The sequence below is a fragment of the Channa argus genome, chromosome 18 (assembly GCF_033026475.1).
Source record: "Channa argus isolate prfri chromosome 18, Channa argus male v1.0, whole genome shotgun sequence".
Taxonomy (NCBI): Eukaryota; Metazoa; Chordata; class Actinopteri; order Anabantiformes; family Channidae; genus Channa; species Channa argus.
The window spans coordinates 10,436,000-10,450,630 of record NC_090214.1 but is presented as its reverse complement, the minus strand read 5'-3'; the positions used below and the strand labels follow the sequence as shown (position 1 = coordinate 10,450,630).

Genomic DNA, 14,631 nt, shown 5'->3' with positions numbered 1-14,631 from the left:
CCAACTATGTTCTTTCCTCTGCTGTTTGCCCAGAGAACTATTACACCAGAACAAAATGTTTTCATTTTGTTGCTTTTGTAATTCACTGTGTGCTCTTGTTGCCTGAAACAAAAACACATGAAACAATTTTCTCTATGTAAACAGCAAGAATAAATTCTGCTCTACTGGGCATAATGATAATTTGGAAATTGCAAAACAGGCACACATTTTTACATCCACATACCTTAGCTGTAGTTGTAAATAAAACTGTTTGGTTGCCGCTGCATAGACGATGAAGCCTTTTGTCATCACTACAGTAACTAGATAGTTAATGTGACAGAGATGAGTGTAATTATTGCTGCCTATTATTTATACACACTGTGATGAGCAGAGGGTGCACGTTGCAGTGTAAAACACAGTATCTGTTGACAAACACCCACAGAGAAAAAGACGTATTACATTACAATAAATCCTATGAAATGCCCATACAGCCTTTGGTGCTCAGCAGGGCATTTTACATCCTTTTTCCGTGGACTCTGTCACAAAGAGACACAGTCAGTGCTCATTTTTGTCCTAATTAAACCCCCGCACTGCCCACCTCTGCTCTGTTCAGACTCTGGCATGTGCAGCTGAGGCTAATTCAATTCAACAAAGAGACAAAACATCTATGAGTTTACCAAAAAAAAAAAAAAAAAAAAAAAGACAATCTATGCCAGGCATGTGTTGAATGTTGTTTGTGTTTCAGATGGCACTGCCACAGAGATTGCATAATAACACTGGAAATACCAGAAAAGGTCACAAAATCGGCTTCAAAGGAGAAAGGTCACATTTCATTTTCATATTCAAGTATTCAAACAGGATCACCCGTTTATTTTAAGTGCAGGCAAATTGTAGCAATTGCAGAAATCTGTGTAAACGCTACTGTTTCCAGAAAGGATTCTATCAGATTGAGAGTTTGCCCTCAGACTATAAATGACAAAGAAACACCTGACGCCTTGACTTTGACATTGACTTACTGCTGCACCCCCTCGGTGAGCTGCAAGAACAGCAGCAGGTGCCCGTCAGGATCACCTATAGAACTACTTCTCCCATACAAAATGTGCCAGAGTTGCTACTAATTCACCTCCTGCTTGTCAAGTGTCACTGCATCAAGTGCTTAATCGCACCAACAGAGACTGCTGAGAGGAAATGAAATGCATCAGTGGCACTGCAGCTGAAAATGACAATCAGCCAGTTCAGCGATGCCTCTGATGATCAGGCATATCAATGAGCTGAGAGAAAGAGACTGAGAGAGAGAGAGAAAGAGAGAGAGAGATGCACCCACTGCTACCAGAGAGAGAGAGAGAGAGAGAGAGAGAGAGTCAGCGGCACAAATGTAGGTCAGTCTGCAGCATCAGAAGAAGTATCATAAAAGATTTAGGTGACTTAGAGATTGAATAGAATGCAATCAGCTTGTGTCAAGAGGTTATCATGAGCCTGTATCCTTAGATATAACCTCACAATTATTTGCTCTTTTTGTATTAATGGTGAGATGTAAGAAGATCCATGGCAACACATAACAGTGTGCGATCCTAAATGAATAGTAATTGCTGGTTGTTAAGTTGTTTTTGATGGTTTATTGTGTGAGGTCACAACGCTATTGATCGTCTTAGGTCCTGGACTGGTATTCATCCATCCATCCACCCATCCATCCAATATCTTAAATGCTTATCCTGCTAAGGGTCGTGGACGGGGCTACAGCCTGTCCCAGCAGTCAAAGGGCGAAAGGCAGAGTACACTGTGGACAGGTCACCAGTCTATTTAACTGGTATTCAGAACTTTCATTTCTTGGTCATATTTATGTGTGACATGTATCAACAAGTCCTTAATTCATGTGTAGTAGGCTAATAAGTGGTTTTTTCTCTCTTTATGTTACAATCTATCCATCAGAGCAAGGAAATGCAAGGAGTCCAACATAAATAAAGTCACTTTCTTTATCAATTTCAGATCCTACAGCTTCATTTTAGATTAGGCTTAAATTTAAAATGCATTGGTGAACAGAACAAAGGCAGTGGATTTTCTCCCCCATTACTTGAGGGATTTCTTCCTTCTCCTTCATCTTTTCCAACTCTTTAAAATATCTGCATGCAAGTAGTGTTTTAAGACAGGCTTGAAAATATGATTATACCATTTTATATATCATTATTCTGCCAATTACTCAGATGGACAATGATTGTAAAACTTTCTTTTTTATGAGCAATATAAAATAAGAACACTGAGAAGGAGAAATCTCAATTGAATTAAAACATCTATATGCAGATACACTGCATTTAGTAAACAAACCTAACAAATGTGTAATTTTTACCGTGCACATGAATAAGTCAGCATAGCTGTAGTATCATTCTTGCAGCTTGGGATATTAATATAAGTATAGGGACAGGAGACTCTTCTAAGACATATTTATTATGAGGACATATTGTAAAAAAATAGCATGATGTAAGATATGGGTGCTTCTCAGACACCACAGTCTGCGAGGATTCTTTTGATCCACTCCTCTAACTCAACAACCTGCAATCACGCGTTTCACCGAAGCCTTGTCATTACCACCATTACCATTTTACCCCCAGCTACAAAAAAACAGGATGGGCGAGAAAATAACTGAGGGGGATAGTAAGGAGCATTAAATGTCAGGGCATAAAATTGCCTCCCCTGGCCCAGACTAATTTCTACAGAGTTTAGCTTAGATTATTAAAGATTGTTATAGTTTCATTCCAAACAGGAAAAACTCAGGAAAATAAATAAATAAATAAATAATGGATGTAAACACAAAATTAGCTATGTGTAAATGGTTTGCTTTTGGTAGTTTGAACCAGGAACCAAATTTCTGAGAGAGATAACACAAAGCAAAAACCACTAGCAAAAAAAAACAACACTTATTTTAATATTACAATGGAATAATACATTTTTTAAAAAAAACTTTTCACGATAGAATTCATGTAACATTTAAACACAGAGAGTAGCAAGATTATGTTGCGCTGTCTTATCTTCTAGTGTAATGGGATTGCGATGGATATTTCTATGTAATTATAATGAGCTGCTTTCTGTTAATGATGAGCTCTTTGGGCAAAACTTTCCCCACTGACAAACTACAAATGTGAAAATTGAGGGACATGTAATTTTGTGGTATTTCTGGACACCTGATGGTGGTGCTATTTTGTACCCTGTTAGAAATGTGCTAAGGGATCTTTTTATGGTCAGTGCGGCCTGGAGAAACAGGAGCTGTATCAGAATGATCCGGTGAATCTCGGATGTCTTTTATGATTTTCTTGTTAAGCTGTGTGTGTTTTTATAATTGTAAATGCTGCAAACCACTAGAGCATAGATTATAATGTCAGTACTTTGTGGCTTAAAGTGATGCTATGTACCTTTACAGTGAAAAAGAAACATAGATCAAAAATAAAAATAAGACTAAATAAAAGAGTTGCTCTGGTTCACGGTGGCCCATAAACCCCACATTGTTCTCAATCTTCTAATATTGCTTTAATGCACTGCATTCTCATGTTTTTCACAGTTTCTTCAGTAAAAAGACCGTGTAACATAATCTGCAAACTTGTTAAATATTTTTGGCCAGAATGACTGACTACTGAACAACACTGTTTACACTTTAGTTGTTGCTCTCTGGCACTCTAGCTGAGAGGCTTTTTGTTCATGCTCCACATCTTTTCTTGTTGTCAGGTCTTCAACTAAGCCTGGGAAAATCAGTGTGTTTTTATATCCCACTGAACTTACCAGTCAGTTTCCCAGCTATGCTCTACATTCCTGCCAACAGTTTGAATCACTAAGACCTTCCAAGCCTGTCTGTCCTTATATCTGCTCATCCACCTGCTGCAAGGTCAATGTCAACAATAACTCACATAAAAAGCTCCAACCTTAAAGTGTCAAGTCTTGGCATTTATTGCCCGAACAAAAATGTGATGAGCTCAAGCTCAATTTGTTGTTATTGGAAATATTTCTGACACAAAGGCTTATCAACTTAAATTTATAAATCTGTGCAGCCAGAAGATTGTTAATGCTGCAATAAAAAGTAAAATAGAAAAAACACATCACACAGATGTGTTTTTCTCCTGATGATTACATGGAAAAAGGTTCACTGACATTTCTGCCTGTTGAAAGCTTTTTTTTTATTCTTAATGTTGCTTATTATTTTAAATATAGAATACCTGAACCACTGGGGTACACTATTAACTGTGTACAATGGATTTTAAAAATGCAGGCCACACTGAAAGCCCTGTTTTTTATATTTTAATTGTATTGTTTTCATTACTTGTACCCCTTGACATTGAAAACATGGTCTTTTCTGGCATTTTGCACACAATAGCATCATCTACTGGAACACTAGCCTTACACCACCATGTGAAACTGTTCACTAGAGGGTGCCATATAGAAATTCATGGTACAAACTGCCCTCGCAGAGCTGCTCAATCACTCTGCCATTCTTCCAACTCCACCACACACAGCTGCATTTCAACAAGCTTCCCATTGTATGGCATAATTTCACTTTTTCAAGCAATAATCTCATCACTGTGATCCAAATACATGTATTGCATAGTGTTTAAAGAAAACAAACTAAAATGTTAATATAATTATTCTCAGCTATTGAGTTTTGAGCTCAAATTGTACCATGATTTTGAAAATAATTTAGTGTGATTATACTACGCTTAAGGTGACTTGAAAGGCAGCAATGAGACATAAATTAGCTTTTACCTTAAATATGTGGAGCCTCATTCTTTCATGGTTTCATGTTACTTCATTTATAAGTATTTTATCATTGACAGCTATTTACATTAGAAAATGGCAAGAAAACAGGGATGAAAATTACAAAAAATTTTATTTATATAAACACCTACAAAATGTATTAAATAAGGGTTTTCTTGTAACAGGAGACAAATTACTTTGTTTCACAAAAGCAATATCAAAACACATACAAACATATAAGTTCATCTGTACTTTTCAAATAGTTCTCCTTTTTTGACTGAGCTCGTCTGAAAGAGGTGGCACATCTATCCTGAGAATCACTGTTTTTCCAACACTGGTCAAACTTACATGGCTTTGCAAAAATATTTTTTAAGTTTATGCTTCACTGTATTTATTTCTCACACACCTTCCCACACAGGAAAATCCCGAATGGCTTTTCATTTACAAAGTATTTTGGAGCTGTGAAGACTGAGACTAACGCTGCATAGATTAATTCACACCATCACAAATTGATGTTTTTTTTTTTTTATTTCAGGCCTTCTTGGGTGACGGGGTCCTTCCCATCAGAGGAGTATGTAAGTGAGGTTCTTTTTGTTGTGGCATAGGATGCATAGGAGGGGGCAGAGGGGGTGGAGGAGGTGGGCAAACAGGGTATGGTGGATATAGAGGGAGGGAGGGGTTGAGTCTGTCTCTCAGCAGGGCAGTACGCTGGAGACGAAGACCTGCCCTTGCTTTTCAGGCTGCTGCTGCTGCTGCTCTGCAGAAGAGAGGCGGAGGTTTTTGGGCCTCGATTCAGAGACGATGTGGAGGAGCTGGAGAGTGGTGAGGTCCTCAAACCATAGCCAAGGATGCCTGTACTCATGAGAAACTCCCTGGAGCCATAGGCTGGAGGTGTTGGTCCACGGGAGCCCTGAGGGCGGATGTTGTCTGGTGGCAGGCTCCGTCTGCTGGGAATGTCATAGATCCCCACATCTGGGCCATAAAGCGCCTGTGATCGCGCTTGGAGATGCAGCATCCTGTCACGCTCCTCCATATCCTGTCTAACATGGATAGATGCCATGATGGTTTTTGAAAAGTTGTCATAACGTGCAGCAGCAGACTTCTGAGATGTCAAACCCTGTGGGCTGAGATCACGAAGGGTATCTCGATTACTTTGAGAAGTCATATCTCGTATGGCCAGACCTGGAGGGGGGATGTCTTGTATTGTCATGCTTTGGGAGGCAAGGTCTCTTGGCAACAGCCCTTGAAAAGTAGGTGAAGTATCTCTTTTAATAAAACCTTGAAACGAGTGTGAGGGATCCCTTGTGGTGAGACCCTGCAAAGAAGATGAGGTGTCTCTAGGCTGAGGAGACTGTCTAGTGACACCCATAAACACTGGACTGTAGGTGTGAGGAGGGGGCCGCTGCACAACAGTCCCATCTGTGCCCAGGGTCATAAAGTGAGGATGGTAGTTGCCTGGAGGGGCCCCTCTCTGAGCGATGAACTGAGGGTCTGTGGGGTTTATGAGGTTATCATAGGACAGATTGCTGCTGTTGTGGTTGGCCAGCAGGTTGGAAGAGGACATTTTGCCTGTGGAACTTGATCCTAAACCATCACCATACATGGAAGGCAGATGGGATTTGCTGCCTTGACGATTGTTGTGTTTTAGGGTGAGAGAGCGGGAGCTGAGTGTCAGAGAGTTGAGCGGCAGTGAGCTGGAGGAGGTGTTGGGCTGTAGGGGAGGGTGGGGAGACAGGACTCCCTGCTGACTGCCTCTCGCAGGGCTCTCTTTGGACTCAGAGTGGAGGTCCGGAGCTTTGTTGTTCCCTTGCTGCTCTGATGCCTTCAACAACTAAACATCACATTAAAAGCAGACAACAATATCTGTTAGACATGATTAAAACCCAGCATTTGGGCATAAGGGGACACACTCCTACAATCTAATAAATAAAGGTTTCACTAAAAAAGCACCTGTTCTGGGAGAATGGGTGACGATCCTCTGGATATGGCCTCCAATACCGGCCGTAGCTGTGGCACAGTAGGAATAGAAACAGGAATGATGGTTTTGGTGTGATGTCCCATCTCTGAAAGATAAGTCACCGTGGAAATAATTATCAGCAACAGGAAACATGAAAAAATCCACAAAAAGAGCCAAACAATTTATGGATGGAAAATTACAATTATTTGTGTTATTCTACAGTACCATTCGCGGCAGCTAGTTGGCTTTTCAGCAGCCCGTGTTCTGGTTTAGGTGGCAGTGGCGGTGGCGTTTTCTGTTGTTTGATGTCTGACAGCTCGACGGCTCCACTTGAGGTTTGCTGGCAGCAAGAGAAGAAAAAAGCAGATTAAACCATATCTTTTTAAAAATGTGAGAAAATACTGAACTATATGTGCTCTGTTCATGCATACCTTATTTTGGACATCCTGACTTTGTATACCGTTGTCCCTGACTTTTACTGGTCTCAGGAATGGAGGCTGAATATGGATCACTGATTTCTTAATAGGTCTTGCTGTGTACCTGGTTTTAGGCAGAGACAGAGTCAGCCAATGAGCTTTAAAGATTTAAAGACATGGTAAAGAAGAAAACTGTCTCTTACTTTGGAGAAATGGGACTGCAAACTAGATATTCCAGGTTGTTACAACAACCTCTTGTAAAAGGATTTTTTCCACCTTGAAACTTCCCAGTTACCTGTGGGGTTGTGAAGAGGTGCAAGAACTGCATTAGAAGAAACATCAAATTTTTGTGAAGTTCTACAAATTAACTTTGTAGACGATACGATTCACTATCCTACTGAGCACAGTTTCACTGCTCCTGACAGCAGTTTTACATTTGGTAATCAAACTGACTTGCTCATTTGTGGTGTGTCCTCTGGACACCAGGTACAGGTGGAATCCAGTGAGACCCAGGACCGGGATAAGAAACAGCCCTGATATACTCATCACTGCCAAACTAGAAAGACTGATGAGGAAAATGTTTATAGTTATACAGTCACAGATAAATGCACACACATGTGTATAAGGATACGTGACAGTGCAGTGCAGCTTCCATAATTCGCCCGTGTGGTGCAGGACATATATGAGGCCAAAGGTGAAGACACCAATCATGTGAACTGTCAGTGACAACAGAAACAGGAAGAAGTAGCGGTAGTTGCGCCTCCCGATGCAATTGTTCACCCATGGACAGTGATGGTCAAAGTCCTGGAGGGAGATTGTGCAAAAAAAACATCAATCAGAGCAAGGAAAAGCATATATATCAGTCAAATCTCTATCTGAAATATTTTGTACCGCAGATTCTGAGGTGGCTCAGTACCTTGTGGAATATCCTCTGTGGTTTCTAAATGAATGCAGGTCATCTGAACTGTTTTTGAAATTGCTTTTCTACTAAGACTACAAAGGATCTGAGAAAAGGATTAACCTGATTAATGAGATCTCTGTCTCCCTGTATCACGCTCTGTCCATCATTTTTTGCAGAAATCCTCCTTTACTGACTTTCCCTACATGGACTGTTATAGTTGCTCATAAATTCATTCTTATTTTCGCTGATGGAGCCCACCCGTGCCTCTATTTTCCCACTCATGGCTCCGAGTCCCCATTTTTGCCTTCACCCTCCTATGTATCTAGTTTTCCTTCTAAAAACAGGCTTTATCAATGCCACGTCCCCTCTCCTCACTTGTTTAAACCTATCTGCACACTAACCTCCACACAGTGATCGCAGACGCTGCAGTGTGAGCAACGCGGCGGCCTGTAGAAATGGCACGAAGCACACCATTTCATCCGCACCTGGACACCCTTCACATCCACGTTCTTGTATAAAGGAGCACGAAACTCATCATCGTTGTCCTCCTCATCATTAGCTGAAAACAGTGTTTGAAATTTCCAAATTACACTTTTACAAAATAAAAGAAAATTATTCCTCCTACTGAAGAGCATAACATCACTGTGATTACTAACCCACTGGGAGCACACCAGCATCCATAAAGGTTGCCATGGTGAAGTTGGCCAGCACAAAAAGGAAAAGGATGGCACTGCATGGTGGCACAGCAGGGCAGATGGTCACAGCCAGCCATGGGCATCTGAACAACCACACAGGAGGAAAAAAAACATTGAGATAAATATTTCCTGCACTTGTTACTGTGTTTTCATTCAAAGCAGAATCCATCTGTAAATGAAAGGCTTGGCAAATTTCCTGACCCTAGCAAGTATCTAACTTAGAACACAAAACAGGGCTACAACAAAGATTTTAAGGGATTATGTTGTTATGGGACCAGTGGATCCCAAAAGTAATTGTTTACAGTGAAATACAGTATAAGCATGTATTAGCATGTGTGTTCACCACTGCCTACAACAAGGGATTAAAGACAGGGTCTCTCCTGGCAGAATGTTTCAGCACCTTGCAACAGTGACAAGGCACTTACCGTGTCAATGAGCCAAACCTGAAAACTGCAAATTATAATGACTTTAATTATCAGCTGACCTGTTGAACATGTTTTTGATGAATCAGAAAATAGTTAAAAATGCCCATCATGTGTCTAACACGACATTGTGAAAAATGGTACTCAACCCAAGATATTTGATTTAAAACTATCCTCACATTTAAGAACCTCAAAACCAGTGAATATATTCAATATTTGTTCGACAAATTATCAGTTCTTAAACATTTAGTCTGCTTTTTTAAATTGCAGACAATGACTTTTACATTTGAAATGTTATTTCATAAACTTATAAACTATATGTCTAAGTGTCTCTGGGCAAAGCACTAAACCCCCAACAGCCCATTCCCATCCACAGCTGCGCAGTGCTGGTCCAAGCCCGGTAGAAATTGGGGAGGGTTGCGTCAGGAAGGGCATCTAGCATAAAAACTGTGCCAAATCAACATGAGGACAATGATCTGCTGTGGCGACCCTGAACTCACGGTATAAGCTGAAAGGACAAGAAAATAAATACATTTTATTAACTTATAAACTACCTGTCTAGATATTGTTCCCAAACATTCACATTGTAAGTGGAACATTTTTATAGGAAGACAAACACGGTTTCTTTTATGCACTTGAATTACAAGGTATTTGCTGTCCAAAATATACACCAATATTACAACGTATCTATCTGCATGTGCGCAATAAACACTTAAAAAACACATTTTTTATTGCAATAGTGATCTGATTGTCTTTAACTAGTGATTATCTCTGTGTCCTAAATTCTTAGAGTACCATCACTATCTCATCCACTGACTCAGTTTGTGTGTGGACCGAATTCTACTGAATGGGAGTATGATTATATCGTCACCATGTGGGATTAGGGGGATGCACAGTGTAATCAGGTTACAGCAGTAGACAGTGAGAAAAAGATTCACTGGATTATTCAAACTGTGTTTGATTGAACATCATGTTTAGCCTAGATATAGAGTACACTGCATGGACATTTTCTATTTTAATAATTCGATAGTAGAGTTTTGTAACCGTTAACACACATGCTCCAGGACTGTTGAATGGAAACATCATAAAACATCCATTCAGTAGAATGGACGTTGGTCAGAAAGGACTGCTAGGGTAAACCACGAGCACATATTTGATCCAACACTAACAAAAAATGAGTGATCCACCTCAATTACAGTAAGCACTTCATCCCAATCAAGCTACAATCCAAAAGGTTTTGGGTTGTGGGGGAGGGGTCTCCCCAGAAGAGGAACGCCTGCTGATACCATGCCAGCTGCAAACCGAGTAATCTCTGGATTATGAACTCTGGATTAAAGACCATTTTTGCCAGTCCTGTGCATTGTGGATTTCACATTAGATGCTTAACTTACAGAGCATGCAGTCGAGGCTCAATATACATTACTCAGGACAATACCTCACCATATAATGTATCACAAAAGCTTTACTATTGGTGCTCTCGTCTGTTTTACGATTGGTGCCACAGTGTTCACAGCATTTGTTCAGTACATGAGGAAATACTAGAAACAACACACAAACCTCTTTAAACATATATTTAACAGAATGAATTGATCAGAAGCTTAAGAAGAGAGAGAGTATGTGACAAAAAGATTAAGGAGCATAATATGATCCTCATCCTAAATAAATAGGGTCATGTTTGAGATGTGCTTAAACTGTCAGCACTGATCAATTACATTAAGCTGTGTAACTAAATCTGGTTAGTTACCACACATCTCGGCATCGTAAAAGATGTTATATAAAAGCTTGGACACCAAATAAATTATGTGACTTTTGATCAGTAAGTTGATGGATGGATGGATGGATGGATGGATGGATGGATGGATGGATGGATAGATAGATAGATAGATAGATGCAGCATGTCCACAAGACAAGTCTGACCTAATGAAATAGCCTGGGAAAGCTGTATTACAACACAGATCAGTAAGCTGCTCTGCAATCTGCACACTGCCATCATCCCCGCAGTGGGTCAGTGGCACAGCCGACATTGCACAGTCAGTCAAGTTCACCAGTGCTGGCAACCAGTGGCTCCTTTTTAAAAATACTATCATGTCTATATAAATGACATCACTATCATCAAATCTGTCACATCTCAACATAGAGAAACATTATCAGCTCTTCTCACATTATGTGTGACTTGCTTCATCCACCTTCCACCTTCTCTGTTGTTCTGACTGTGCACCATGCAAAAAAGATGAAGGCACATCAGTAGTGTGCCTGTGTAACCTTTAAAGGGTGTGAATGCACATTAACGCTTTTAAACTTCCCTCTGACGTCCCTATATTAAAATATTTCCCTGTTTCTAGCTAGGGAAAAAAGGTTACATTGATGTCATCTGGAGGAGCTCTGGAAAAGCAGGTTGACCACGACTACAACCTCCATACTACAAGCAACCTAAGGATATAATCTGAACTGTAAAGTCCTCTAAGCTATGTCATCTGGAGGAATATTTCAGCTAGAAAAGATATGTTAATATAGGAAAGTCTGAGGGAGGTTTAATGGCATTCATTTGCATGTAGAACCCAAACTAGATCTAAAAGAGGCAAGTTCAACATCGATGAATGCGTCCTTTAGGTCAGTGCAGAGAATGAGCCCCAATAACACCACCTTTACATTTCAAAAATTGATTTCAATATTATTACAGTAGGAGTATTTTGGTATTATGAATGCTCGGCCGAGCTGCATTGAGTTTACAGTGTTTGCAATTTAATTTTAAACATTTTTAAAAAATGTTAACTTTTATGGCTCATTATTCTTAACATACAGTTTACTCGATGAACAAACAGGATTTTCCAAGTCTGAAATATAATTGTAAAATATAATTATCAAGGGACATTTTTCTTGGTCTTTCTGAAGTGTGCACTCTTTGTTGAGTGTAGGTGATTTCTACAATGCACAAAGCCTTAAGCAACAACTGAAACAAAGGTTTACAGTCAGCCAAACAAAAACAGGAAACCGGTAACTGTTAAATTTTATCAGGCATTTTATCAGGGAGGACAAAGGAGCCACATTTTTAAAGGTCCTTCTCTGACCCTGCCACACCTGCAGCAGAAACCGAAACAGAAGAATGCATACTTACTGCCGATAGTACTTATACTTACAGAAGTACAGATGCGGAACTACTGACAAGTGCATACAAGACGAAGGGGTGATGACTTCTTTAAATCAGAGGTCAAAAGAGTTTACTCATATAGGAAGGATATTCGTGAAAGTACTCCAGTATTGTGAGGGTGCAGGGCCTGAGCTCAACTACTGTGTGTTCCCATGATTCACAGTAACCCGAGTACAGGCCAGGGTGATGTTATGGCAGATGACAAGTGATGTCCCTTGGATTCAGTGTTTCCAAGGCAGCGCTGAACAGAGCATGGCACCTGTCCATCTCTGCTTTTAGAGGAAGGGAGTCACTCCAACTGCAGCTGCTGACTTGGCAGCTATGCAGGATATTAAACAACATAGTTACTGCTCCTGTCAGAGAACTGCGATAGTCACTGGCAGCAGAAAAGACACTCAGTTATATCTGGAAAGTAAGTGTTTCTAACTTCCTGCTTATAAGTGACATTAATTGCCTTTGAGTGTCTGGTATTTAAAAAAAAGTCAGATTAACATCACTACTTAATACAAAGACATTCAATTATTCAATACATGTGGCTATTAAGCCCTGAGGTCCCACATTTTGTTCTACATTTTTTAAGCTTATAAGGCCATTTCAGCTCAAATGCAACTCTCTAAGGACACAGATTCATCGGTTGTTAGTTTATCATTTGCAGTGCCCTGGTTTTGCTGGTTTAGCACTGCAGTCCTAATTAAGAGATCCCTTTTAAATTTTTCATGTCAGCAGGTCATTGATTTTTCTGATGGACTTCATCAGGGTTTCTCCAGCTTCTCTGGCCCATAAGCTTCTACGACCCAGAAGCCTGATGTCAATAATCTCAGTGAGCTGCCAAACTGTCACATATGTTTAGCTATCTAGAGTAAAGGTTTACATCTAAAACATATTTAAGTAGTCTCTATTATAAAATATTTCTTTATGCAAATACAAAAAAGTCTGGACTAACAGTCACTAAATATGTGAATATAATGATAATTTCTCATGGTTGGTGTACAGTAATCCTACTATAAAACTTTTAAATAGATGTGTATGTCATAGTGAAAGTCGTGCCACAGAGGTTAGGGCAAATATCTGCCCATAGTAAACTCATGGATTCCATTTTTTTTTTCCAGATGGGGGATAACATTGCATCATGGATCTTAAAGCCATACTCCCACAATCTGGTGTCAGATTCCAGTGGAAACGGTGCACTGCTGGAGTACACAGGAGAAACTAGGACAGACATGGCTACAGAGGTCACGGGTTGGTGGACTGGAGGAAAGCTGATGAGGTGGGAGCCTTCAGTCAGTGTGTCATTAGTTGACATCTGCACTTTTCTTACGCTGAAAATATTGCCAAATCAAAATGCGGACAATGATCCGCTGTGGCGACCCTGAAGTCACGGGATAAGCCGAAAGGACAAAAAATAAAAATTCCTAATGTTTCATTTAATTTTGTATTTACTTTGCTATGACAATCACACAAAAAGCTGACATAAAAGGACGTGCACAGTGTGTCACTGATTTCCTCTCGCATAATTTATGACACATGTGGGTCAGAATGGCACGCGGATGCATGTGGGTGGTTTATCCCTTAAACTGTGCTCACACCTAGTCCTCAGGGTGCACTGGGCAGGGACCCAGACTAACCCACACCACCAGCCAACCCTGGTGAATCTGCCTTCAGAGTTGAGTCGATAAAGACAAGGAAGAAGAAATGTCTGTTTAAAACCTGCTTTGAGCATAATTTGGGTAAACAAACTCTTAAAACGTACAGTACAAGAATCAAATCTGAGCTTACAGCTATGACTAGTGAACGTCTTTAGGGGTCCCAACACAATTTTAGAGTCTCAACATTTTATCCAACATGGAAAATATAGACATTTGAATGAAAAGACACATCATCGATGAGAAGTGATGGATGTCTAAATGAAATGACTGGATGAGGGTTATATGCGGTGCATAACCCGAACTTTTCATTTCTTAGGTTGCGCTTACGTGAAGACAAAGAACAGGGACGTAGATCCGACCAGGAGGCAGACTGCCGTGCACACCGGGATGAAGGCGCTGGGTTTCAGCGAGTCGGCGCCGCTGGCGGGCATCCTGTCTCCAAACTCATCAGTGTCTCATCCCAAGACCATAGCGACCACTACAAAGATACACACGCGCAGTTGTATTTGAAAAGAGCTGTTCATCGGCAAAGGGGCGCTGGAAATAAAGAGAGAGAGGAAAAAAAAAAACGAAAGGCAAAAAACCTGCATTAACACTGCCCACTGGTGCAGCCCGGCCAGTCTGTCCCGGCGCACAGCGCACAGATGCCGCCTCCGGTTTATCCCAAAGGTGGAGCTTTTACTCATCAATGACGCGAGGAACTACTATACTGAGACCCCCTTGCTGTGATTTG

At 40.5% G+C, this 14,631-nt stretch overlaps 1 protein-coding gene across 4 annotated transcripts; it reads right to left on the bottom strand.

Annotated features, from left to right (window-relative positions):
- Window positions 1-4,827: 4,827 nt before the first annotated feature.
- zdhhc8a (zinc finger DHHC-type palmitoyltransferase 8a) lies at window positions 4,828-14,553 on the bottom strand. Of its 4 annotated transcripts, none has more exons than XM_067485026.1 (10): window positions 14,226-14,551; window positions 8,644-8,765; window positions 8,389-8,546; window positions 7,718-7,890; window positions 7,540-7,642; window positions 7,290-7,408; window positions 7,102-7,210; window positions 6,896-7,010; window positions 6,664-6,776; window positions 4,828-6,544 (listed from the first exon to the last, which is right to left on the bottom strand). In XM_067485026.1, the coding sequence occupies exons 1-10, from the start codon at window positions 14,327-14,329 to the stop codon at window positions 5,240-5,242; spliced, it is 2,421 nt and encodes an 806-aa protein (XP_067341127.1). In that variant the 5' UTR covers window positions 14,330-14,551; the 3' UTR covers window positions 4,828-5,239. The 4 variants fall into 4 exon arrangements, with proteins under 4 accessions (XP_067341127.1, XP_067341128.1, XP_067341125.1 ...); XM_067485027.1 differs by having other exon boundaries at window positions 7,290-7,381; window positions 14,226-14,549; XM_067485024.1 differs by having other exon boundaries at window positions 7,540-7,890; window positions 14,226-14,553.
- Between the last annotated feature and the right edge of the window lie 78 nt (window positions 14,554-14,631).